The 24,417-nt window shown below is 41.8% G+C and overlaps 2 protein-coding genes across 2 annotated transcripts; both read left to right on the top strand.

The window, feature by feature from the left end:
• Positions 1–1,414: 1,414 nt before the first annotated feature.
• On the top strand, positions 1,415–5,036 carry LOC114039837 (zinc finger protein 829-like). The gene is made up of 4 exons (XM_027857713.1): positions 1,415–1,535; positions 2,105–2,218; positions 4,132–4,848; positions 5,008–5,036. Exons 1-4 carry the CDS (start codon positions 1,415–1,417, stop codon positions 5,034–5,036), a joined length of 981 nt encoding a protein of 326 aa, XP_027713514.1.
• Positions 5,037–14,231: 9,195 nt separating this feature from the next.
• On the top strand, positions 14,232–23,357 carry LOC114039862 (zinc finger protein 383-like). The gene is made up of 5 exons (XM_027857755.1): positions 14,232–14,311; positions 15,539–15,792; positions 16,790–16,916; positions 17,459–17,575; positions 21,808–23,357. The coding sequence occupies exons 2-5, from the start codon at positions 15,739–15,741 to the stop codon at positions 23,253–23,255; spliced, it is 1,746 nt and encodes a 581-aa protein (XP_027713556.1). The 5' UTR covers positions 14,232–14,311; positions 15,539–15,738; the 3' UTR covers positions 23,256–23,357.
• The last annotated feature ends 1,060 nt before the right edge of the window (positions 23,358–24,417 follow it).

Here is a 24,417-nt window from a genome sequence, read left to right on the forward strand (position 1 = left end):
TCAAGTCTTGAGGATGGTCCAGACTGGTGTCTTTAGACAACTCATTTTTTTTTTTGTTCTCCTCAGTATTGTTTCCATCATTTCTACCCCAGCAACTAGTTACTCCCTGTTGATGAGAATCAGATCCAGAATAGAATTTGCTCTTTTTGGTTTCCCTACCTTTTGAAAGATGAAATTCTCATTAAAGCAATATATAAGCAGAATATATAGTTTTAAAATAAAGTTATACAGTTATTTTCCCCTTCCTCATCTCCCTCCCCCTCCCCCCATGGACATTATACAAGTGACATTCAAACAATAAGAATAATAACCCAGATACATGTAGTACTTTGCAGTTTACAAAGCACTATATAGACCAGGGGTCCTCAGTCTGGGGACCAAGATCCAAAGGGGTCCATGGATAGATTTCACTGGGGCCATGAACTTGCATGGGACAAAAATTGCAACCTTTAACTGAAATTTAGTGATTGTGAATTCCTAAAAACTACAGCAAAATGATCAAGAGAAGGAGTCCATAGACTTCACCAGACTGCCAAAGGAGTCCACGACACAAAAAAGATTGAAAATTCCTAGTGGAGACAATAGTTCTGGGGGCTCAAAGACCTATTTTACCTACTGCCAGGAGCTCTACAAGACCTTTAATTTGTGCATTAGAATTGTGTGTTATTCTATGTCTAAGGTCATACCCCAATAGAAAAATGGATAAAGGCTATATAGGCAATAGAGAACAACTACTATCATTTGGAAATCTATGAAGGTTTTGATGTTATAAAGAGATCTTCATACTTGAAAAAGATTAAGAACCACTGGCTTGGACTCCTTGAGACACTCAGGAAGCAATGAAATGGTAAGATCCCTAGACTTTTGGTCTCAAACCCTATTTTCTCATTACAGTTCTGCCCTTTGCTAACCTTAGGCACATGACCTTAGGCAAATGATTTTACCTTTCCAGGCCTCACTTTTCCTCACTTGTAAGGTGAAGGGATTGTAATAGATAGCTGATGTTTGTATACCTTTGTGAATTGCAGTGACTGAAAACAAATACTATGTGGTGTCAATCCTTCTGCTGCAGGGCTTCAGATGACTGACACATAATCCATTCATTGAGGGCCCTACTTGAAACCTGTCTAGTTTGGTAGGATCTGCTGCAGAATTTCTACTCTATTGGCATAGTCACTGCCATCCAGGAGCCAACCAAGTCACCTCTCCATTGCAACAAGGCATTGAAGTAGGATCTTGATGGGAATTTGTTCCTGAGTCATATGATTGTTAAAACCACTATACTACATCTCAGACCTTCTTCCTTGAGAGTTCCTTATCCTTTTCCAAGGCTGTCAGCTTCTTCCCTCACCCCAGGAGCAAGCAGTATAATTTCCAATGGGGCTGCAGCAGGAATATGTCATTTCAGGTGTCTATGGTGTTTGAAGATGTTGCTGTGTACCTCACTCAGGAGGAGTGGGACCATCTGGGCCCTGCTCAGAGGGACCTCTACAGAGATGTGATGCTGGAGAATTATAGCAATTTGATCTCCTTGGGTAAGGCTTCTCCCATGGGACTCAGAACTGATATTATTTTGTCTGAAGGGCTCAGTTGGGTTTGGGCTTAGAATTCAGGGATCAGAGATTTTCAGTCCCATCTATGCTCAGAGACAAGATATTTCTACTCCCTGTACTCCATAGACAAGTAGTAATAGTCCTGTCCTATGTGGATTTGGAAATGAACGTCTTCATTGAACTCTCTCTGAGTTCATATATTTCTGACCCCTGAATTCTCTGTATAAATCCTGACCTCACTGCCATAAACCCAGGGTGCTCCCCACGGGTTCAGTGAAGACATGGCCAGAAATAGGAAGTTCCCATACTCTTTGGGAGAATGAGCTCATGAAGTAATTGTTTCCTGTGCACACAGATCACCATTTCCTTGACTAGCCTTCTCCCCAAAGTCCCTGCCTGCAAGCACAGGTTTTCCCTGCACTAGCCTATCATGTCCTCTCTTGAGATTGTCCTTCTCTTTCCCCTGTAGACCCAAAGGCTAGGATTGAATGTAGGACAGCTTAATGTACCCAGCACAAATTACCAGGTCTAGTTTCCTTCTCTACAAACAGGGTTTACAGCATCTAAACCTGATGTGATCTCCCAGCTGGAGCAAGGGGATGAACCATGGGTCCTGGACACACAGGCAGCTGAGAGGAAAGACATCCTAAGTATTGACTGTTCAGGTAAGTGAGTGAATTAGGACCTTTCATTCAGTCACTGAAAATGCATTTTCTAAACATTTGTGTGATTGGATACTGAGTAACATTGCCTAGGCTGAGTTCAAAGACAGTAGAAAATTGAGTTTACCCTGAGAGAGCTCACTGCTAGGACATCAGAAATAACTGTAAACCAGTTAAAAACAAAATAAGGAACAGTTTAAGATGTACCTGCATGGAATCATACAATTATAGTTGGAGAGCTAGAAGGGGTCTTAGCAGCTAGCACCCAAGGACTGACGCCATGAAGGCTGTGGAATGAAGTATTCAGAGCATGTTTATTGGAGGCATTTAGATGTCAGTATTGAGAAATTGGTAGACCTAGATTGGGAGTTTCCTTCTTTGGACTTCCTTGAGGTACATACCCAGCAGTTGGATGATTCAGCCAAAAGATATGAACAGTTTTGCAACTTTTCTGGCATACTTGTATTTTCTTTTCTTGAACAGTTCTAGCTACTGTGTATTTGTATGCCTAACTTCTGTTGATTCCTCTAGTATTTTTTATCATCTTTTATCTTTTCCAATTTGATGAGTATGAGATGAAACTTCAGATTGTTTTAATTTCCACTTCTCTTATTTTAGTGCTTTGGAGAATTTTTCCATGTGTTTAATGATTGCATTTTGATTCTTTACTAGTTGATTAATGATCATATAACACATCTAAGATAGACAAATAGAAGTTTACATCTTGCCCACTGGGAATTTTAAAAGTACCTAAACTATGGAAGTATTTTCTTCATACCCTTCATCTTCTCCTTGACACTAAGAGTTCATTTTCATCAGTCTTCTCACTCTCTCCCTTCTTGTTTATCTCTTCCTCCCAACTTGACCTATTTCCTGGCCAAGAATCTTCATGGATTCTTCTTGTTCTCTGTGCTCTCCCTGCCCAAGTAGGGCCATCCTTCCTCCTCTCCTTGAATTATCTGCTCACTACTATTCATTCCCCTTCCATGGTCTGTCCTTATTCCCTGAGCTCACCCTGACCTTTGAATCTAAGTAAATAGATAAAGATAGATAAAACATTTATTAAGTGCTGACTACATGACAGGCACTATGCTAAGCACTGGGGATACAAATACAAGACAGTTTCTGCCTTCAAGAAGCTTACATTCTAATAGGAAAAGACAACATATAAAAGAGAGTGGGAAAGTGGGATGGGGACAGTGAAATGGTACAGAAGATGTCCTGAAAGTGATATGGAAGCCTGGGCCTTAGCAAGATATCAGATCCTGGTATCCCAATGGCAGAGTCCAAGTTGACAATGGGAGGGAACATGAGGGTGATGGCTGGAGTGCTGCTGCCTGGTGTGGAGATAGACAGGAATTGATACAGAAGTCTGGTTGTAGGCAGGAAAAGTTGAAAGCTCACCCATCAGAATCTAGCATCCCAGGGATTCTACTCAAAGGTTCTGGAGGGAGAGTAATGAGGATGATGGCTGAATTCAGGAAGCATAGTATGAAGATAGTCTACCATCCTCCTTACCCCTCTAGACTCCTTTACTTTGCCTTTTTCTTTCTTTTCCTATCCCCTGCCTCAGACAATGAGCTCTCTATTGGGATCCTAGGAGAGAGCCATTGCATGTGTTTTTCCTATTGTTAATCCTGAGGACAGATTAGAGGGATACCAGGAAAACTCCACAGGCAGAGAGTTGTGGAAATCCCCTTCCCAGAAGATACATTTCAGACCACTTGCTGCAAGCCACAAAAAAACTCTCACTGAGGAGAGAGAACAGGAATGTAATAAATTTGGGAAGAGAAACACTCCAAACCCACAATCTTTCAGACACCAGAAAGTCCCAGTGCAAGAGAGACCATGTGATACATTTAGCCAAACCTTCAAGCAAAATTCCAAACGAATTATCCAACAGAGAGCCCCCATAGGAGAGAAACCCTTTAAATGTACTTTATGTGAAAAGGTGTTCAGAAAGAACTCGACCTTGATAGAACATCAACGAATACACAATGGACAAAAACCTTATGAGTGTAGTGAGTGTGGGAAAACATTTTGTGCTCGCTCATCTCTGATCCAACACCAGAGAATTCATACGGGAGAGAAGCAATATAAATGTGATGTGTGTGGGAAAACCTTCAGTGCCCATTCAGTTCTTATTCAACATAATAAAATTCATACAGAAAACAAACCTTATGAATGTAACAAATGTGGAAAAGCCTTTATCCAGAATTCTAACCTTATTCAACATCTGAGAATCCACACTAGGGAGAAACCCTATGAGTGTAATGAATGTGGGAAAGCCTTCAGTGATCGCTCATACTTTATTCTTCATCAGAGAATTCACACTGGGGAGAAACCCTATGAGTGTAATGAATGTGGGAAAACCTTCAATGCACACTCATCCCTTACCCTACACCAGAGGATTCACACTGGGGAGAAGCCCTATGAATGCAGTGAATGTGGGAAAGCCTTTAGTGCACATTCAACCCTTATTCAACATCAGAGGATTCACACTGGTGAGAAACCCTATGAATGCAATGAATGTGGGAAAGCCTTCAATGCACTTTCATCTTTTATTCAGCATTATAAAATTCACACTGGTGAGAGACCCTACAAGTGTAATGAATGTGGGAAAGCCTTCCATTGTATCTCAAGTCTTAGTCAGCATCAGCGAACACATAACCAAGAGAAACACTATGAATGCGAGACATGTAGAAAGACCTTCAGGGCACGCTCCTCTTTTGTTCAGCATTGTAAAAATCACTCTGGAAAAAAACCCTATGAATGCAGTGATTATGGGAAAGCCTTTAGTCAGAGCTCTCACCTTATTTGACATCAGAGAATTCATACTGAAGAAAAACCCTATGTATGCAGTGATTGTGGGAAAGCCTTTAGTCAGAGCTCTCAACTCAGTCAGCATCAGAGAATGCATAACAGAAAGAAATACTATGAATTTAATACATGTGGAAAAGCCTTCAGTGCCTGCTCAGCCTTCATTCAACACAATAAAATCCACACATGAGGGAACTTAGGAATGTAACAAATGGACTGGTCATAGTCATCCTTGGCCTATATTCTCCATTAGAAAATAGGGAAAATCAGAAAGTATCCAGACCCCTTTCTATGTGCCATGTCAGTTGGAGCAAGAATCTAGGCAGCTTCTCCAGCCATGACAATGCAAAGGAACAGACAGGTGATCACTGAGACCTGAAAATAGCTCTGCCTCCCGTCATTCTTCCTAGAAAGAGTTTTTTCTTCACTTTTTTCCTAACCACAGCATCTGACCTTGCAGATTGAATGAAAGTGGGAAGAGAGATCTCAGAGATTTTTCCATTAAAGCAAGTTCTATAATATCCTATGGGGAATAGGACTATGATCCTCAAATTCCTAAAGGGATCTATAAGGATGGGACAGGATTCTCAAAACAGTCACTTTTTGCTTTTGTCACTGAAAACTACAGGGAAATTTATGCTGATCTTTTGTCACATATTTCTCTTGATCTTTATGGAATCATTTTTAGAAAGGAGAAAACTGAACACCTAACCAGGGGGAGACCCAGGCCTCTGTAGTTGCCATGTGAGGCCACAACAAAGCAGATAACCCTTGTGGGTGAACTGGAAGGAAGGCAAGGCTCCTGTAAACAGTTCTGTATCCTAGCATATCACAGGTGAAAGGGAACAGAAATCATTCACTCTGGTCGTGTTTCGCTTCACAGATGCATTGCTTATTCCTTAAAGGATTTGTTCAGATGATTCTTCCACTTTGAGGTACATGTAGACAATATCTAACATTTACCTCTCTACCATACTGAAACAAGAGTATTTGAGATTTGGGCATATAGAACCAACCCGATTTCTCTTAAGATGTATAAAAGCATCACTACAACCAAACTGTATTTTATATTTTTCTGGATTTCAAATAAATAACAACTAGTAAACTGAATTTCTAGTCTCTCTATTATAATGATGGCCTAAATTTTCTTCAACTACAACAGTTAATCCTGTAAGACACTAAAATGGTCTTCCAAACAAGTCCAGAAGCATATCTTGGTATTCAAAGAAACTATTATCCTTTATGTGAGCCATACATTTATGAATTGTGGGGAAGCAGTTGTGTGTTTGTGCACTTATATAGTGCCAGGAGGTTCTGTAAGAGAATAGGGAGTGAAGTTAGGGATGGCTGGGATTTTCCTTAAAAAAAAAAAAAGGCAGTCACGGGCAGCTAGGTGGCACAGTGGATGGAACACTGGCCCTGCATTCAGGAGGACCTGAGTTCAAATCTAGCCTCAGACATAACACTTACTAGCTGTGTGACCCTGGGCAAGTCACTTAACCCCATTGCCTAGCCAAAACAAAACAAAAAACAAAAACAAAAACAAAAGGGCAGTCACTAATCAGGAGAGTGGGACTTCAGGACACAATTCACCTATGGTGTGGTCTCTCGTATGGGTAATGAAGCTGAGTAGTGGTGGGATTCAGAGAATAAGTGCAAACATAACATGTTGTAAGTAAGAGGGACAGGAAGAGGTGCAAGGGTGTTTGGGTATATGTCCCTGAGCAATTTAGGGGTATAGATCTCTGAATGTTATGGATATTTTCAGATGTGGATCCATGATTTATCTCCTAAGATGAACCTTGATTTAGAAAATATGGAGAGAATAATAAGAGGTACTGAGAAGAGAAAAGCACTCCCAACTTGATCATCTAGCTAAGACTCACATAAAATGTGTTCTGGTTGGCAAAATGGATAGTGTTCAACTTGGAATCAGGAAGGCCTGAGTTTGTATATTGCTTCAGATACTTACTGGCTGTGTGAACCCTGACAGGTCACCAACTGCTGTCTGCCTCTGTTCCCTTATCTATAAAATGGGAATAATAATAGCACTTACTTCACAGGGTTATTGTGAAGACCCAATGTGATAACATAGGTAGAGCACTTTGCAAACCTTAAAGAAAAGGAGAAAGCAGAAATTAAAATCAATAAAATAGCAAATGAAGTGAAATCAGAGCAAAACCAGAAAAAAAATGAAAAGAATAATCAGAACATATTATGAGCAATTATATGCTAACAAAACTGAGAATACAAAAGACATAGAGGAATATCTTCAAAAATATAAAATCCTCAAACTATCAGAAGACCAGATAGAGATCTTAAATAACCAGACCTCAGAAGAAGAAATAGATCTAGTTGTAAGTGGACTAACACACACAAAACTGGTCCTGATGGATTCACAGGAGAATTACATCAAATTTTAAAAGAACAGTTAGTGCCCATACTTCACAAATTATTCTAAAAATTTTGAGAAAGAAAGCATTCTACCATAATCTTTTTATGAGACAAACATAGTCCTAATACCTAAATCAGGGAAAGATAAAACACAGAAAGAAAATTATTGGCTAATATCATTAATGAACATTGATTCAAACATTTTAAACAAAATCCTATCTAACAAACTATAGTGATTTATATCAGAAACAACTCATTATGACCAAATGAGATTTGTTCCAAGGTTGCAAGGGTGGTTCAACATTAGGAAAACAATCAAAACAATCATATCAGAAACCAAAACATCCAAAACCACACAATCATCTTAATAGATGCAAAAAGCCTTTGACAAAGTATATCACTCTTTTATGCTAAAAATTCTACAATTTTTTTAACCAACCTTTTAAATATCATTAAAAGTATCTATCTAAAACCAAAGGCAAACATCATATGAAATGGAGATACACTAGACTTTTTTCCAAGGATATAAATCAAGGATACCCACTCTTCCTACTATTATTTAATATAGTTCTAGAAATGCTAGTAATAGCAATAAAACAAGAAAAAGAAATGAAAGGAATAAAGAGAGATAAAGAAGAGATAAAAGTATTCCTGTATGCTGATTATATGGTGGTTTACTTGGGAAAATCTCAAATAAACCAGCAAAAATACTAATTGAGACAATTAATAGTTTAAGCAAGTGTAGACTACAAAATAAATCCTCAAAAATCAACATTTCTATATAATAGTAACAAAACACAAGAAATAACAGAAGGGAAATATCATTTCAAATAACTACAAAATGCATAAAATATCTAGGTTCTGACCTCCAAACACACACAAAAGACTTATATAGATTCAATTATAAAGTGCCACTTAAAGATATAGAGAACAACTTAAGCAGCTGGAGGAATATTCAGTGCTCACAGCTAGGCTGTGCCTATATAATAAAAATGACAATACATTCAAAATTGTTACATTTTTAATGCTATTCCAATCAAATTACTAGGGGGATACTTTTACAGAACTTGACAAAATACAAACAAAATTAATTTAGGAAAACAAAATATCTAGAATATCAATGGAAATTATGAAAATAAATCTGGATTCCCTTCAGGGAATTCCCTTCAGGGGAATAGCACTTCCAGATCTCAAACTATATAATAAAGCAGCAGTCATCAAAATTGTCTGGTATTGGCTAAAAAAATAGAGAGAAAGATCAATGGAACAGACTAGACAAGAGAGATTTAGAAATAATAGAACTCAATATCCCAGTGTTTGATAAAGGAAAAACAAATTATCTAGGAGAAACTTCTTATTTGATAAAAACTTCTGGGTAACTAAAAAGTAATCTGGCAGAAATTGGGCTTAAACCAACTTCTTATACCATATTCCATAATACAGTCAAAGTAGATGCCCATCAACTGGGGAATGATTAAACAAATTGTATTATGTAAATGTAATGGAATATAAGAAATGCATGTGATGATTACAGAGAAGTATGGAAAAGTCCATGTGAACTGATGTAGAGTGAATTAAACAGAGCCAAGAAAATATACACAGTAACTACAACAATGTTATTGGAAAGAACAACCAAAAAAACAAAAGTAAATGTAACAAAAATATAGAGATCGAGCAGAACTTGAAAGAAGAGATATGAAAAGATACACCCTCCCCCACTTACCCCTTTGTGGAGGTGGGAGATTCACAAATGTTACAAATTTCATATTTTCAGACTTTTTCAATGTATCAATCAGTTGTGCTCATTTTCTTCCCTCTCTAAAAATAAACCTATTTGTCATATGGGAAGGTTCTCTGGGAGAGGGAAGGGGGTACAGTAAGGATAACTATGGTGATGTAAGAAACAGAAAATATCAATGAAACTTTAAAAAAAAAAAGTAGTGTTAGAATGAACTTTCTATAGAAGATAGGATTTTAGTTGGGACTTAAAGGAAGCCAGGAAAGTCAATAGGTGGCAATGAGGAGATAGAGCATTTCAGACAAAGGGGACAGCCAGAGAGAATGCTGAGAGATGGAGTGTCTTGTTCGTGGAACAGTAATGAGGCCAGCATCACTGAATGGAAGAGTATGTGTTAGAGAATAAAATGTAAGAAGACTGGAAAGGTAGGAAGGGCCTAGGTTATAAAATGCTTTGAATGCCAAAAAAAGAATTTTGTATTTGATCTTGGAGGTGATAAAGAACTACTGAAGTTTATTGAGAAGGGGTGTGGGGTGGAGGGAGGGTGAGATGTTTCAGCCTGTACTTTAGGAAAATTATATTAATGGCTCAATCGATGATGGATTGGAGTGGAGAGAAACTCAAGACAGGCATACCCACCAGTGGTCTATTGCAATAGTCTAGGTGTGAGGTGATGGGGGCTATACCAGAGTGATGTCAAAGGAGAGACAGGGACATATTAGATATATTACAAAGGTGAAATTGACTAGTCTTGACAACAGATTGGATATGAGCAGTAAGATAGTGAGGAGTAGAGGATGATTCTTAGGTTGAGGGTGTGAGGGACTAGGGGGAGAGTATTGTCTTCTATAGGAATAGTATTGTCTTCTATAGCAAAGTTAGGAGGTAGGGGAGGGTTTGTTATTGTTGTTCATTCATTTAGTTGTGTCTAATTCTACGTGGTCCCATGGACTGTCCATGGGGATTTCTTGGCAAAGATATTGGAGTAATTTGCCATTTCCTTCTCCATTGTATCCCCATTTTATAGATGAGGAACTGAGGCAAATGGAGGTTAAATGACCTGCCCAAGGTCACATAGCTAGTAAATATTTGAGGCTGGATTTTAACTCAGATCTTCCTGACTCCAGGCCTGGTGCTCTATTCACTGTGCTACCTAGTTACTCTACAGAGGGTTTAGGGGAAAAGATGATGAGTTCTGTTTTGGACATATTGAGTTTAAGATATTTACAAGATATCCAGTTTGAGATGTCTGAAAGGCAGTTGGAGATGTGAGTCTGGAGGTCAGTCAAGATTCTGGGGAAGGTTAGGTAGAATTGAGAATCATCAGCATAGAGATAAATCCATGGAAACTGATAAAATCACCAAGTGAAGTAGTATAGAGAAAGAAGAAAGATGGCCCAAGACAGAACTCTGTGGGTTAGAGGACCTGAACTGGATGAAGAGCCAGTAAAGAAGATTGAGAAGGAACAGATAGGTGGAGAACCAGGAGAGAGTGGTGTCCTAAAAACCTAGAGAGAAGAGAGTATAAAGAAGGAAAGGATAATCAATAGTGTCAAAGGCTGAAGAAAGGTAGAAGAGAGTGAGGACTGAGAAAAGGCCATTGCATTTGGCAACTAAGAGGTCATTGGTAACTTTGGAGAGAGCAGTTTTGGTGAAAATGATGAAGTCAGAAGCTGGATTGAATTTCTTCTCAAAACAACCTCAGGAAGATGGCAGAAGACCCATCACAGTGCCAGCCTGGCTAGTTGCTGTAGCCACTATTGCTGACTTATTGACTAGAGGAGTCCTGGTGTTAATATTCTCTGCGTCCTAAGGAAGTTGTAAAAATTAATCAATATTTGCATTTCTCTAATTAGTAGTGATTTGGAGCACCTTTTTCATATAGCTACAGATAGCCAAGGTTTCTTCCCTTGAAAACTGCTTTTTCATATCCAGAGACACAAAACCCACTGCATAATAGAAAGGTAATAGACTAATATACAGAATAAGAAATGTATTTTTGGATGGGACCAATGTGGGAATTTGTTTTACTTGACTGTGCTTAGGTGATATGAGGATTCTATATATATTTTTTTCTATATATCTTCTTTCAATGGGTGGGGAGAGGTAGGAGGGATAAAAAATGAATGTTTGATAGTTTAAAAATACAATAATAATTTAAAATTTTTAAATGAGTCAATCACTCTCTTCTATAGTTGAGTCCCCAGCCAGAGATTGTAGCAATGGGATGAGGAAGTATGGCTATACAGTTCATATGAAAAAAATCTGCGTATTTTATGTACTGCAAACTCAATGTGACATGTAAGTAAAAACAAAAAAAAACCCTAAATTGTTTTTAGTTTGCATTAAGAAAGAATACATAGTGTCTAGGATTAGAGAAGTGATGGCCTTGCTATGTACTACTGTCTTCAGACCTTTTCTTAAGTATTGTGCTTGATGTGGGCACCATATTTTTAGAGGACATTGAAAAAAGGGAAAGTGTCAGGAGGAGGGCATCCAATCAATTAACAGTCAGGATGATAAATATTCTTGAGTTCAAACCCTATGAAAACTGGTTGAATGTACTAGAAATGTTTAGCCTAGAGAAGAGAAGACTTGCAGGGACATGACAGCTGTCCTCAAGAATCTGAAGGGCTGGTATGTTGACAGTGGATTAGATCTGCCCCAGAGGGCAGAATAGGGAGCAGAATCACAGATTCTGAGAGTTGGAAGGGACCCCAGCAGCCACCTAGTCCAAAATGAAAGGAATTCATTCTACAACATAACCAACAAGTGGCCATCTGGTCTCTGCTTGAAGATTTCCAAGGAGGGGGAACCTAGCCCCTCTAAAGCAGCCCAATCCACTTTGGGATAGCTCTAATTGTTAGGAAGTTTTCCTAACATGAAGCCTAAATTTGCCACTTCACAACTTCCACCCATTGCTTCTGGTTCTGACCTCTAGGACCAAAGTCTCCTTCGTAACATGACAGCCCTTCATATACTTGACTATAGCTATGAGTCCTCCCAGTCTTTTCTTTTCCAGTCTAAACATTCCCAGAACCTTCCACCAATTCTCTTGTGATGTGAACTCAGGGCTCCTCGCCATCCTGGTCTCCCTCCTCTGGCCATTCTCCTTCTTATCAATGTCTTTCTTACACTATGATGCCTAGAAGTGAACACAGTGCTCCAGAGGGGGTCTGACAAGAGTGAGTCCAGGGTGACTCTCACCTCCCTCCTCCTAGAAGCTCTGCCTCTCTAAATGCACCTCAAGATCTCATTGGGTGCAACAGGTGGAAATGACATTGATGCAGGTTTCATTTAGGATTAAGAAAAATTTCTTATTACAACTGGTCCAAAGTGGAGCAGCCTGTTCTGAGAGGTAGGGGAGACTGGATGGCCGCTTGCCACATGTGTCGTAGAGGGGATTCTCGTTCAGAAGCGGGTTGACTCCCTAATAGCCCTGCCAGCTCTGACACTTTGGATGGTCTGAGAATCAAGGGAGGGAGATTTGGGACGGAACCACAGAGATGGTGAAGCCTCCCTGCAGCCTAGAGAGGCTCCAGAAGGGCCCTGATTGGACAGCTTCGCAGCTAGGGGCGGAAGTAGAGGGAGCACTTCCTGTCTGGGTGGGACGGCTCCTTGGGGAAAGTTCCTGTCTGACTGTCCCCGCTGTTCCCTGTCTCTCTTTCCCCTGACCCGCCCCCTGGCGTCCCCTGAGCGGAGGGTGAGTCTGGGCCCGGGGCGGGGGAGGGACCGGGGCGTCTTCCCCCCTCCTCCCCTCCCGAAGTGTCTTGTCTCTTTCTCCCCCGGCATGGAGCGTCCATCCTGGATTGATCCCTGGCTGAGACGGGACAGACGGAGGTGACAGATTGGGGGCATCCTCAGGCGACACAGGACAGATGGAGCCCCTCGTAACACTGGACATTTGGAGAGGATGGAGAAACAGGGAGCAGCCCCTGGTGACACTGGACAGGCTGAAGGGACAGAGACATCCCCAGGTGACACAGGACAGATGGAGGGGACAGAGAGACAGGGAGCAGCCTCTGGTGATACTGGACATTTGGAGAGGATAGAGAAACAGGGAGCAGCCCCTGGTGACACTGGACAGGCTGAAAACACAGAGACGGCCCAAGGTGACACAGGACGGAAGAAGAGGACAGAGAGACAGGGAGTAGCCCCTGGTGATACTGGACATTTGGAGAGGATAGAGAAACAGGGAGCAGCCCCTGGTGACACTGGACAGGCTGAAGGGACAGAGACAGCCCCAGGGGACACAGGACAGATGGAGGGGACAGAGAGACAGGGAGCAGCCCCTGGTGACACTGGACATTTGGAGAGGATAGAGAAACAGGGAGCAGCCCCTGGTGACACTGGACAGGCTGAAGGGATAGAGACAGTCCCAGGTGACACAGGACTGATGGAGGGGACAGAGAGACAGGGAGCAGCCCCTGGTGACACTGGACAGGCTGAAGGGACAGAGACAGCCCCAGGTGACACAGGACAGATGGAGAGGACAGAGAGACAGGGAGCAGCCCCTGGTGATACTGGACATTTGGAGAGGATAGAGAAACAGGGAGCAGCCCCTGGTGACACTGGACGGGCTGAAGGGATAGAGACAGTCCCAGGTGACACAGGACAGCTGGAGGGGACAGAGAGACAGGGAGCAGCCCCTGGTGACACTGGACAGGCTGAAGGGACAGAGACAGTCCCAGGTGACACAGAACAGATGGAGGGGACAGAGAAACAGGGAGCAGCCCCTGATGACACTGGACAGGCTGAAGGGACAAAGACAGCTCCAGGTGACACAGGAAGGAAGAAGAGGACAGAAAGACAGGGAGCAGCCCCTGGTGACACCGGACAGGCTGAACGAACAGAGAGAAAGCCCCAGCTGACACCAAACAGATGGGGAACAGCCCCTGGTGACACTGGACAGACCAAAGGGATAGACAAGGAACAGCCCTGGCCCCAGGTGACATAAGACAGAGACAGGACAGACGTGATCCAGGCAGCACAGGACATAGATGGTCCAGGCATTCTACCTTACCTGGGTTCAGAAAGGACAGAAGGAGGACACAGGAAGCAGAGGTCACACAGGACAGATACTCGGGGAGCATCCATTGTGCCCAGAGCACTGGCTGAGACTGGACAGACTCACGGAACAGTCAGTAAGTGGCCCCACAGACAGCCCCAGATCACACAAGGCAGAGTAGCTGCCCTAATCTCCCATCCCCATCTCCCTCTCAGGATACCAAGGACACTTTGGGTGTGAGGATGACAAAGGGTTATTTCTACCCAGGTCACCGTGTCAGGGAAAGGGTAGATTTATTGTCTGGCTGTGTCCAGCCTTGGGATAAGTCTTCCTGTGGTCTCAAACTTAGTATAAACTACGGATTTCACTCAAATGGTATAGAAAAAGCTAAGGAGATTCTGAGAGAAGGAGCTATCAGTCTAAGGGAGACTGGTCAGGGAAGGGAGATTATCTGGAAGGAGAAAAGACCTGAGTAGAGGCAGATTGTTTTCAGGCTGTTTTGTTCCCCAGTGTACAAAGAAGCTGTTATTCAGGGATCTTGGCTTTCCCTCTGAGGTGGCCTCTGGCCAACACCTGACGAGGCCCATAGTCTTTTGCCCCTCACAGTTGGTGGCACTCTGAACCATTCATGCCAATAGTTTGTAGGGCACACCATCATGAGGGCCATCAGTCCTAAGAGTGCATTATCATTTTGTTATGTAAGTAATCCCTGCTCTCTGTGCTGTAGCAGCAGTAAAGCAAGGGACAGGGCTGTTCTGGGGCCTCCCTGAAGTCCTATCTGTGTTTTCTATCTGGCTTGTTCTACAGTTAAGGGCCAAGATCTTCTTGGTTCTTGATTCTGCTCTTGGCTTTCTTTGTCCATAGCAAGTTATGTTCCCAGGGGCAGCTAGATGGCTCAGTGGATAGAGTGCTGGGCCTGGAGTCAGGAAAACTTATCTTCCTGAGTTCAAGTCACTTAACCCTGTTTGCCTCTGTTTCCTCTTCTGTCAAATGTGCTGGAAAAGGAAATGGCAAACCACTACAGCATTTCTGCCAAGAAAACCTCAGAATGGTGTGATGAAGAGTAGGACATAACTGAAATGACTCACTAACAACAAAAAATTACATTCCCAGACAAAATCTTGACAGAAAATAATAATACTAACTCATATGTATATTGCCAGGTGCGCTCCTCACAGTAATTCTGTAAAATAGGTAATATGAGCACTATTATCTCCATTTTACATGAGGATCTGGGGACAAAGATGGCAGATTTGAGACTCAGAGAGAAGTGATTTACCCAGGGTCACATAATTAGGAAACAGCAGAGGTAGGTTGTGAAATCAAGCCTCTCCTGACCATGTGTCCCCTGCTCTTTTTCTAGCTTCCCCGGAGCATATCAGGTAACCAGGCCCACAGCAGTGGGGCTTGGAAGGAAGTGGGTCCTCCCATTGTACCTACAATGAGGGGTGAGGAATTCCAGGATGAGCTAATGGGAGAACCTTGGAATACAGGTAGTCTGTCTCCATTCCTTTCTCTCCCCTCAGCCTTGCTGGTTCCTCGGGTTCCTGCTGACTGTCTGAGATGAGCCCAGGAGACCAAGTCATAGTGGCCAGCCCCCTGCCATCTGGGCCCCAGGTGAGATGCCCTTCCTGAGACTCCATCACTGCTGTGGTCCCAGTTTGACCTCAGCTCCTTTCCTCAGCTTTTTGGCTCAGTGACTTCCCCATACAAGGCTCCAAGACCCATTTCCAAGAAGAGACATTGTGATACGGTAGAAGGAGGACTAGACAGGAAATGAGGAGACCTGGTCTGTAGTCCTTCCTACCACTGATTAGCTACCTGCCCTTGGATTAGTAACTCTTTGGACAAATCCATGTCTCAGTTTCCTTATCTACAAGGAGAGGACTATGTCAGCAATCTCTAAGGTTCCTTCCAGCTCTATCATCATTCTGTGATTTCTTTCCTCTGAGCCTCCCTACTCTCCAGTTCCAACAGAGTTTGCAGACACAGGCCCTGTGACCTCTAGGGCTCCCAGCTCTGTGTTCTTGGTCCCTGTTTGGGAGGGGGTGAGGAGGAGGTCACTTTTCAGGCCCCTTCTCTCCTGGCCCGTAGGCGGCAGTGTCATTGAATGCAAGCTGTAGCCCATATCCCTGGCAGCCTGCTGAGCTAAGTTCCTTCTCATGGAACAGTCAAGGTCTCTTGGTGACCTCTATATCATTTCATTTAGGGAGAGGGAAAGGTGTGGCTGGGACCTTACTCTTTCAGATTCTCAAAACCAGAGAGTTCTTTTCTGGAAATGATTCCCATTTGTTCTCAGGCCTGGTGAGCTGAGAGCATAGGGACACTCGCACATACATGTAAGCACACATATATGTATGCGCACATACATACATACATACATACATACATGCATGCATGCATACATACATACTAAGAGCCTTGATGCACACAAATCTCAGCTGGTCTTCCAGGCTCAACTGCATGCGCCTGCACACATACAAACACACACATACTTGAACTATTTACACCTTTCCTTCTCCACAAACTGCTGTGCCTGCCCCCCTACAATCACCTTGTGTCTGAGCCCTGACACTTCACCTAGGCCTACAGTAGGACTGTGTTGTTGTATCAGGTGTCTGTGATGTTTGAAGACGTGGCCGTGTACCTCACCGAGGAGGAGTGGGGCTGCCTGAGTCCTGCTCAGAGAGGTCTCTATAAGGACGTGATGCTGGAGAATTATGGGAACCTAGTCTCACTGGGTAAAGTCTCTCCTTTCCCCTACTCACCTAGACCCCATACTTAAGCTTCTTGGCTTCCTGCCTTGTGAATAGCCATGACTTCTGAAGGGCTTATTTGGGTTTGGGTGTGGAATTCAGGGAGCAGATATCCCTAATCTCATCCAAGTTCGGAGACACAGAGTTTTTCCTCTAAGTTCCTGGGCTCCTGGACCCTCAACCTCTCTCTGAGTTTGAATCTTCCCTCTCCTTGATACCTGAAACCCCAGCACTCTTCCCCCAGGGTTCAGTACAGATACTCCATTAGGTAGGACTGTTGTACCTTTGTGGTAGGCCAAGGACCCTTGAGATAATTGCTTTTCCCTAGCAAGATTGCCAACTTTTCTGCCCAGGATAGCACAATTATGACACCTTTCCAGAAGGTGCGCAGACTTTCCTTGAGCCTTCCTGTCATGGCCTCTCTGGATATTTCCCTTTTCCCTTCTGTTCCCTCAGACCCAGGGAGTTAGGACTGTTTCATGTATCCATCATAAACCACTAGATCATGTTTCCTTCTGTGTAAGCAGGATTTCCAGTGTCCAAACCTGACGTGATCTCCCAGCTAGAGCGAGGGGAAGAGCCATGGGTTCTCAACATGCTGCAGAGGGCAGAAAAGAGAGAGATTTTGAGAGGCAGCTGCTCAGGTGAGTAAGAGTCTTTACTCTGTTGGTCTTTGGACACCATAGTAAAAATATGCATTATGTGATGATTGTCATCATTGGGGCTTAGGGTCACTCCCTAACCATCCTGGTTTCCCTGGAGTGGTGTCTAGATATCTTGGTAGATGGAAAACTCACTGAGTCACCAGTGGCCATGACAGCCAGAGAAAGCTGCTGGGCTCTCTGTCTATACTGAGAGAGGCTTAGAGTCCAGAACATGGGAGATAATAGTCCTGTTGTGCTCTGCCCCTAGCAGACCATACCTATACTGCAGGACTCAGTGCAGAGTGTCCAGAAGGAGGAACTCCTTGAAGGAGCCAGGTAAGGGGGGCACATGATAGCTGTCTACAAATATTTGAAGGGAAGGCTGTCATGTACAAGAGAATTAGGTATGTCTTGTTTGGCCCCAGAGGATGTAACTAGGAATAGTGGGTAGACATTTCAGAAATGGAGATTTAAGCTAGAGAGATGTCACAAAAACCTTCACCATGATTAACATAGTCCAGAAGTAGACTGGGCCACCTTGGAGGGGATGTAGGGGGTGCAGGTTCCCCTTTACTGAATGACTTCAAACAAAGGCTGGATAACCTTTTGTTGGGGATGGCATTGAAGAGGTTCTCAGTCAGATTTCAGGTAGACCAGGTGGCTTCTTCGAACTTGGAGATTCTGTGTCTCTATCTGAGTGACTTTATTTGAGTAGTTTTGCAATTTATAACCTCAGTGAGCTGATCAGCAAGTTTACAGACAAATCTATTCACTGTGGACTCTGTTAGACATCTCTGTCCCTGACCAGGAGCTTTTGTTCCCTAATCGAAATGCCTGGTCCAGACATCCAGACATTCTCTCTTAACTGACTGTCTGCTTCTCATTTGCCCACGCCCTCTAATGTCCCTGCCTTTAATCTGCAGCAGTTCTGAAACCCTCAAGTGTGCACCTAAGGCCTATTATTTCCTGGTCATGAGTTCACAGTCCCTGCTAATTTGCATGATGGAGAAAGAACATTGGACTTGGAGTCAAGGAGCCTGTGTTCAAATCTTGCCTCTGCTACTTACAACCTCTTGTACCCTGAGCAAGTCACCTCAATCTCAAAATCAGGCAGACTAGCTGATTTCTGAAGTCTCTTTCAACTCCAAAACCTAGAACAGCATAGTGCTTTCTAGGTATCTTTTGGTAGTATTTGCACTTAGTGTATTTAGTGTATTCTAAAACCCTTATGCAAAAAGTAATCAGCTTTACTCTGCTATAACTTGCCAAGTCTGCAGAAATCCAGATTTCCAGCTATTTTTTTTTTGTCTCTTCCTCTCTCTGTTCTTCTTATGCTTGTGTCAGGTGCTGGCTCCTTGTTTCTGGCGTCTTTGCTGTGCCACTATCTTTCCTTGAGGGGAGCCCAGAACTGAATATAGCAGGGAGATTATCCAGCAAGCTGTTGCAGGAGTCCAGGTGTGAGTGATGAGGGCCTGCACCAGGGCAGTGGCAGTGGCAGAGTAGGGAAAGGGCATATTTGAGAAATGTTATGAAGGTAAAAATCAGCAGGCCTTGGGTGTGGGGAGTGGGAGAGAATGAGGAGTCGAGGATTACACCTAGGTTGTGAGACTAGAGGACTGTTGAGGTACACTGAGCTTTTAGTCAACCAAAATCCCTATTTATAAAACTATTTCCTAGCCATCTCTTTCTCATTCTGTACTTGTACAATTCATTTTTTTTTAATTCAAAATCAGGGCTTTATATTTATCCTTAATGAATTCCATTTGATTTGATTTGATTTATTATTCCAGTCTAGCAGAAACTTTCCATATACTGATTCTATCATCTAATGTATTGTGTTTCCCACCTAGTTTTGTTTTGTTTTTCAATCATCCATGGAATTGATAAGCATATCAGGTTTTGTTCAGTCGACATCTGGACTGTCTTTTGCATCTGACCCATCCTTTAAAGTCGTCATTACAGCCACACTTATTTAGCAACTTATCTCTCCTCTCCTTGACTATTGTAATAACTTCCTAATGGGTATTTCTGGTATGTCTTTCTCCTTTGCTTCCTCATTTTTCCTCACTGATGCCTGAGTCATCTTCCTAGCTGGCTGCTATAATCATACCATTCCTCTAGCTAAAAACTTTCAGTGGTTCCCCATTGTCTGCAGAATAAAGTATAAATTCTTCGTTCTGGCATTTCAGGCCCTCCACAGTCTAGCTCCAATCCACCCTTCCAACCTCATGTTGCTCCCCTCCATGTCTTTTATGTTCCAGACAAACTGGAATCTTTTCCATTTCTTTACCTGTGCTCATGCCTAGAATGGACTCCCCAATACCCCTGTCTCCATTGAGGTCTCTCATTTCCTTCGAGACTGAACTCTATGCGACCTTCCCCCAAATAAAAATAATCTCTCCCTTTTCACCTTTTTGGTAACACTTGCTTGGAACTGCCTTCTCACATTTTTCATAATTTTTGCATTTAATACATTTATTAATATTATATTAATACATATATGTATTACACATATAATACATATATTAATACATATCCCTTTTATCATAGTTATTTGTGTACATATATTTTCTCCCACTGTGACGTAATTTTTTATAATAGGGTCCATGTCATATCTGTCTTTGTATCCCTCTCACCTCCTTCATAGTGCCTAACACTATTAGCATGAAGCACAGTGAATAGAGCACCTGGACTTGGAATCATGAAGACTTGAGTTTAAATTCTGCTTCTTACAGTGTGTGACCTTGGGCAAGTCTCTTAATCTCTGTATGCCTTAGTTTCTTCATCTGTAAAATGAAAATAATAATAGTACCTGCCTCCCAGGGTTGTTGTAAGGCTAAAATGAGATAATAATATTTGTTAAGTGCTTTGTAGATCTTAAAATGCTATACATGTGCTAGCTGTTATCATTATTATTATGATGATTAGCTTAATAACTATTTAAATGAAATTAATAAGTAGCCAGAATTTATATGTGCTTTGCATATGTTATCTCTTTTGATGAAATGAAAATGTTATAGCTTACCCATGGTAGAATGGGATTATGGGAAAGAAAGAAAGCCAGAACTTTTAAAGAATTTCACTGAATAAAAGAATTTTGTGTCGATTCTCTCTTCTTCTGCCCTCAAACTAAAACAGAACCTTTCCCAGTCATCTGGGAGTACCTGAATGCTCATATCCCAGGCCCTTGGTTACCTCCCTGCCTCTATCTTTCCCACCTTCCACCTCTGAGATTTGCTCATTTCCTCCTCACTAAGCCTATTTTCTTGGTCATTTTTATTAGAATATGGGCCTCTTGCCCATTAAAACCCCTGGAGACTTGTCTCAGTCCTGGGTCAAACCCCCATAATCCTTTTCTTTTTTCCTAGGGCCCCCAAGGTGGGTTAACTTGGTGTCTTCTGACTGCTAACCACCTATTCTCCTTCTAAGCCCTTTGTGGAATGGAATTTAGTTTCACACAATCTTCACCCCACCTGTCTCTTCTTGAAGCAAACACAAAGCCCTCTTGAGATCTTCTAAGAGCCATCACTACTAGTAACTCCATGGAAAAGATTGAGTATTTAATCAATAAGTAAATTTTAAAATTGTAAGAAGTCTTTAAATTATTAAATAATAGTTATCAGTGGTGTTTATTGGACTTCAGGAAAGGTCACACCTGATCTTTCTTAGCCTCTTCATAGATCCATTTCCTCATCCCTTTCTTTTGGAATAGTTGTTTCTAGGTCCCTGCCTGCTAGGTTTCATGCTCTTCCCCCATACTACTGTTTTTCTTGCCCTATGTATACTAATAGTAGATAATTGGGTCCACCAGGAGCTCAAAGGTTCATTTGTCCAAGGAAATTCTAAGCTCCTAGTCTCTATATCAGCATCTTACTTCACACAAGAAATTTATCACTCACACATTTCTGTTCCTATTCGATGGACTGTCCTCAATCTCTGGGATCACTTTTGTTCTCTGTGACCACCATTTCTATCACTACTTAACTTATTTTGTGCCTCTCACCTTCTCTCATTTCTCAACTCCTTCCACCCTGAGCTGTCTTCTTTTTCTTCTAAGGTCAATGTACTCCTTGCTCTCTTCCCTTACTGTGAGACTGATCCCAGATTATTTCAATATCACGTACTCTTAGGAAATAATTTTTAATGTAGATTTTCATCTTCCTAACCCAATACTCTTCTTTGTCCCAGAATAAAAAACAGGTGACATTTACCTTTCGATTTTGTCATTTCAGATTATGTAGCCAAGACTCAGAACATAGAGCTGTCTCTAAAGAATGAAATTTCAGAAGAAATGGAATCACAGTGGCTGAGAGCAGAAAAAATCACAAGGGATGTTTCCAAGGGACTAAGGCTTAGAGAAGCCTGGGAAAGTGAGGCCATATTATGGAGAGATGAAGGAAGTCACACTGTGGAGAGATTAAAGAAATCTCTTTCCAAAGAGAATAGTTTCAGGCCAATGTTAATCATCCAGGAAAAAATCTCCATAGTAGAGGGAGAGCAGAAACATGACAAATGTGGAAGAATCTGCGATCAGAATTCAAACACTGTTTCATACGAAGGATTTCCTATAGGAGAAGAACACCATCAATGTGATATATATGATCAAAACTTCAAACATAATTCACATGTTAACAACATATCTGAAAAGCCATGTAAATATAATGATTCTGGAAACTTCTTCAATTGTAATTCAACCTTTAATGTACAACAGAGGATTCATTCTGGAGGGAAGCCTCGTGAATGTAATGAATGTGGGAAAGCCTTCAAAGGGAGTTCAGACCTTATTAGACATCAAAGATATCACACTGGAGAGAAGCCCTATGAGTGTAATGAATGTGGGAAAGCTTTCATTCAGATTTCTAACCTAATTCAGCATCAGAGAATTCATACTGGAGAAAAACCCTATGAATGTAGTGAATGTGGGAAAGCTTTCATTCAGAGCTCTAACCTGATTCGACATTACAGAAAATGCCATGGAGAAAAACCCTATGAATGCAATAAGTGTGGGAAAGCCTTCAGTGAACGCTCAATCCTTATTGAACATCACAGAATTCATACTGGAGAAAAACCCTATGTATGCAATGAATGTGGAAGAGCCTTTGTCCAGAGCTCAAACCTTAGTCAACATCAGAGAATTCATACTGGAGAAAAACCCTATGTGTGTGATGAATGTGGGAAAGCCTTCAGGCAGAGCACTAACCTTATTCAACATCAGAGAACACATAATGGAGAGAAACCTTTTGAATGTAGTGAATGTGGGAAAGCCTTCAGACAGAGCTCACACCTTCGTCAACATCAGAGAATACATAACTTTCAACACCAGATAATACATAATAGAAGGAAACCTTATGAATGTAATGAATGTGGAAGAGCCTTCAGTCAAAATGCACATCTCATTCAACACCAGAGAATTCACACTGGAGAGAAACCCTATGAATGTGGTGAATGTGGCAAAGCCTTCAGTGCACAATCTACACTTATTCAACATCATAGAATTCACACTGGAGAGAAACCCTATGAATGTAATGAATGTGGGAAAGCCTTCAGGCAGAGAACACAACTTATGGAACATCAGCGAATTCATACTGGGGAGAAACCATATGAATGTAGTGAATGTGGAAAAACTTTTAATCATAGCTCCAACCTTATTCACCATCGGAGAATTCACACAAAAGCATAGTCTTATGAGTGAGATCTTTCAAAAATTCTTTTTAAAAATTGTTCAACTCACATTGTGCCTCTACTCCCTGTTGTGCCTCAGAGACCACCCCCAGGGCCACAGTTTAACTCTCTGAGTCTGTATGTGGATGGGCCAAAATAATATTCAATTATTGTTAACTTTTTAACTGTATTTATAATTAGAGAAGGAGGTGAAGGAGTAACTACAGAAGAGCCCAGTAAATGCCTTTAAGCCAAGGGGATTTTTATTGCACTGATCCTCATAACTTAGCACATATGCCTTTCCCCCCTTACCCATGGTCTGCCTCAGTCAATATTAGCTTTATATTGACTTGGAAATCTGGAAATGTGAACAGGGAATTGGGGCACCCAGTTCCTGTATCCCTAGGTTGGAGGATGATGTCATCCAAGAACTGCCTTCCCTTTTCCACTTTTGTTTTTCTTAGAGAACCCAGAAGTCTAGCTGGTCTGCAGGGGAGTAGGTAAAAGATAGGAAAGGGAGAGGAGCAGAGTGTATGGAGTGATTATAAATTAACCTTAGAACTGAACTAAATCATTTCCCCCCCATGGTTTTCTTTCCCAGCTTACTCATTTCCATAAATTGTACCAACATTCTCCTAGTTACTTGGATTCAAAATCTCAGGGTTTTGTTTTTTTTTTTTAATGCTTTCCTCTTTTTTTTTTTTATCAGTTAGTTAATGATATTTATTGAGCCCTATAAGGCACTGTGTGTGGCACTATAGGGGAAAGAAAGACATATACCATGTGCCCCCTGCTATCAAGGATCTCAGACACATAGATGTATGGGGCACAGAACAGGTGCCTGACCACATCCTTATCAGTGCTTCCAAACCCAGTGGAGCAATCTGGTGTGTGGATCTGAAAAATATTAACAGAAATTAAATAGTATGTAGGAGTATCTGGATTTGAAATAAGAAAGAATATTCGGAATGAAGGAATGAATGAGAGTATGGCTGGAAAAAAAAAAAGATAATTGACCAAGCCTTGATTCAAGTCTAATTTTAGAGGAACAACCAAATATTCTCATCCTGGATTACTACAGCAACTGGATTTCATTCTTGCACTTGAAATCAGAGATACCTGAATACAAATTTACCTTTTGACATTTACTAGCTTTGTGGCTGTAGGGTTACTTAACCCCA

The sequence above is a fragment of the Vombatus ursinus genome, unplaced genomic scaffold (genome assembly GCF_900497805.2).
Source record: "Vombatus ursinus unplaced genomic scaffold, bare-nosed wombat genome assembly UNPS02012319.1, whole genome shotgun sequence".
Lineage (NCBI taxonomy): Eukaryota > Metazoa > Chordata > Mammalia > Diprotodontia > Vombatidae > Vombatus > Vombatus ursinus.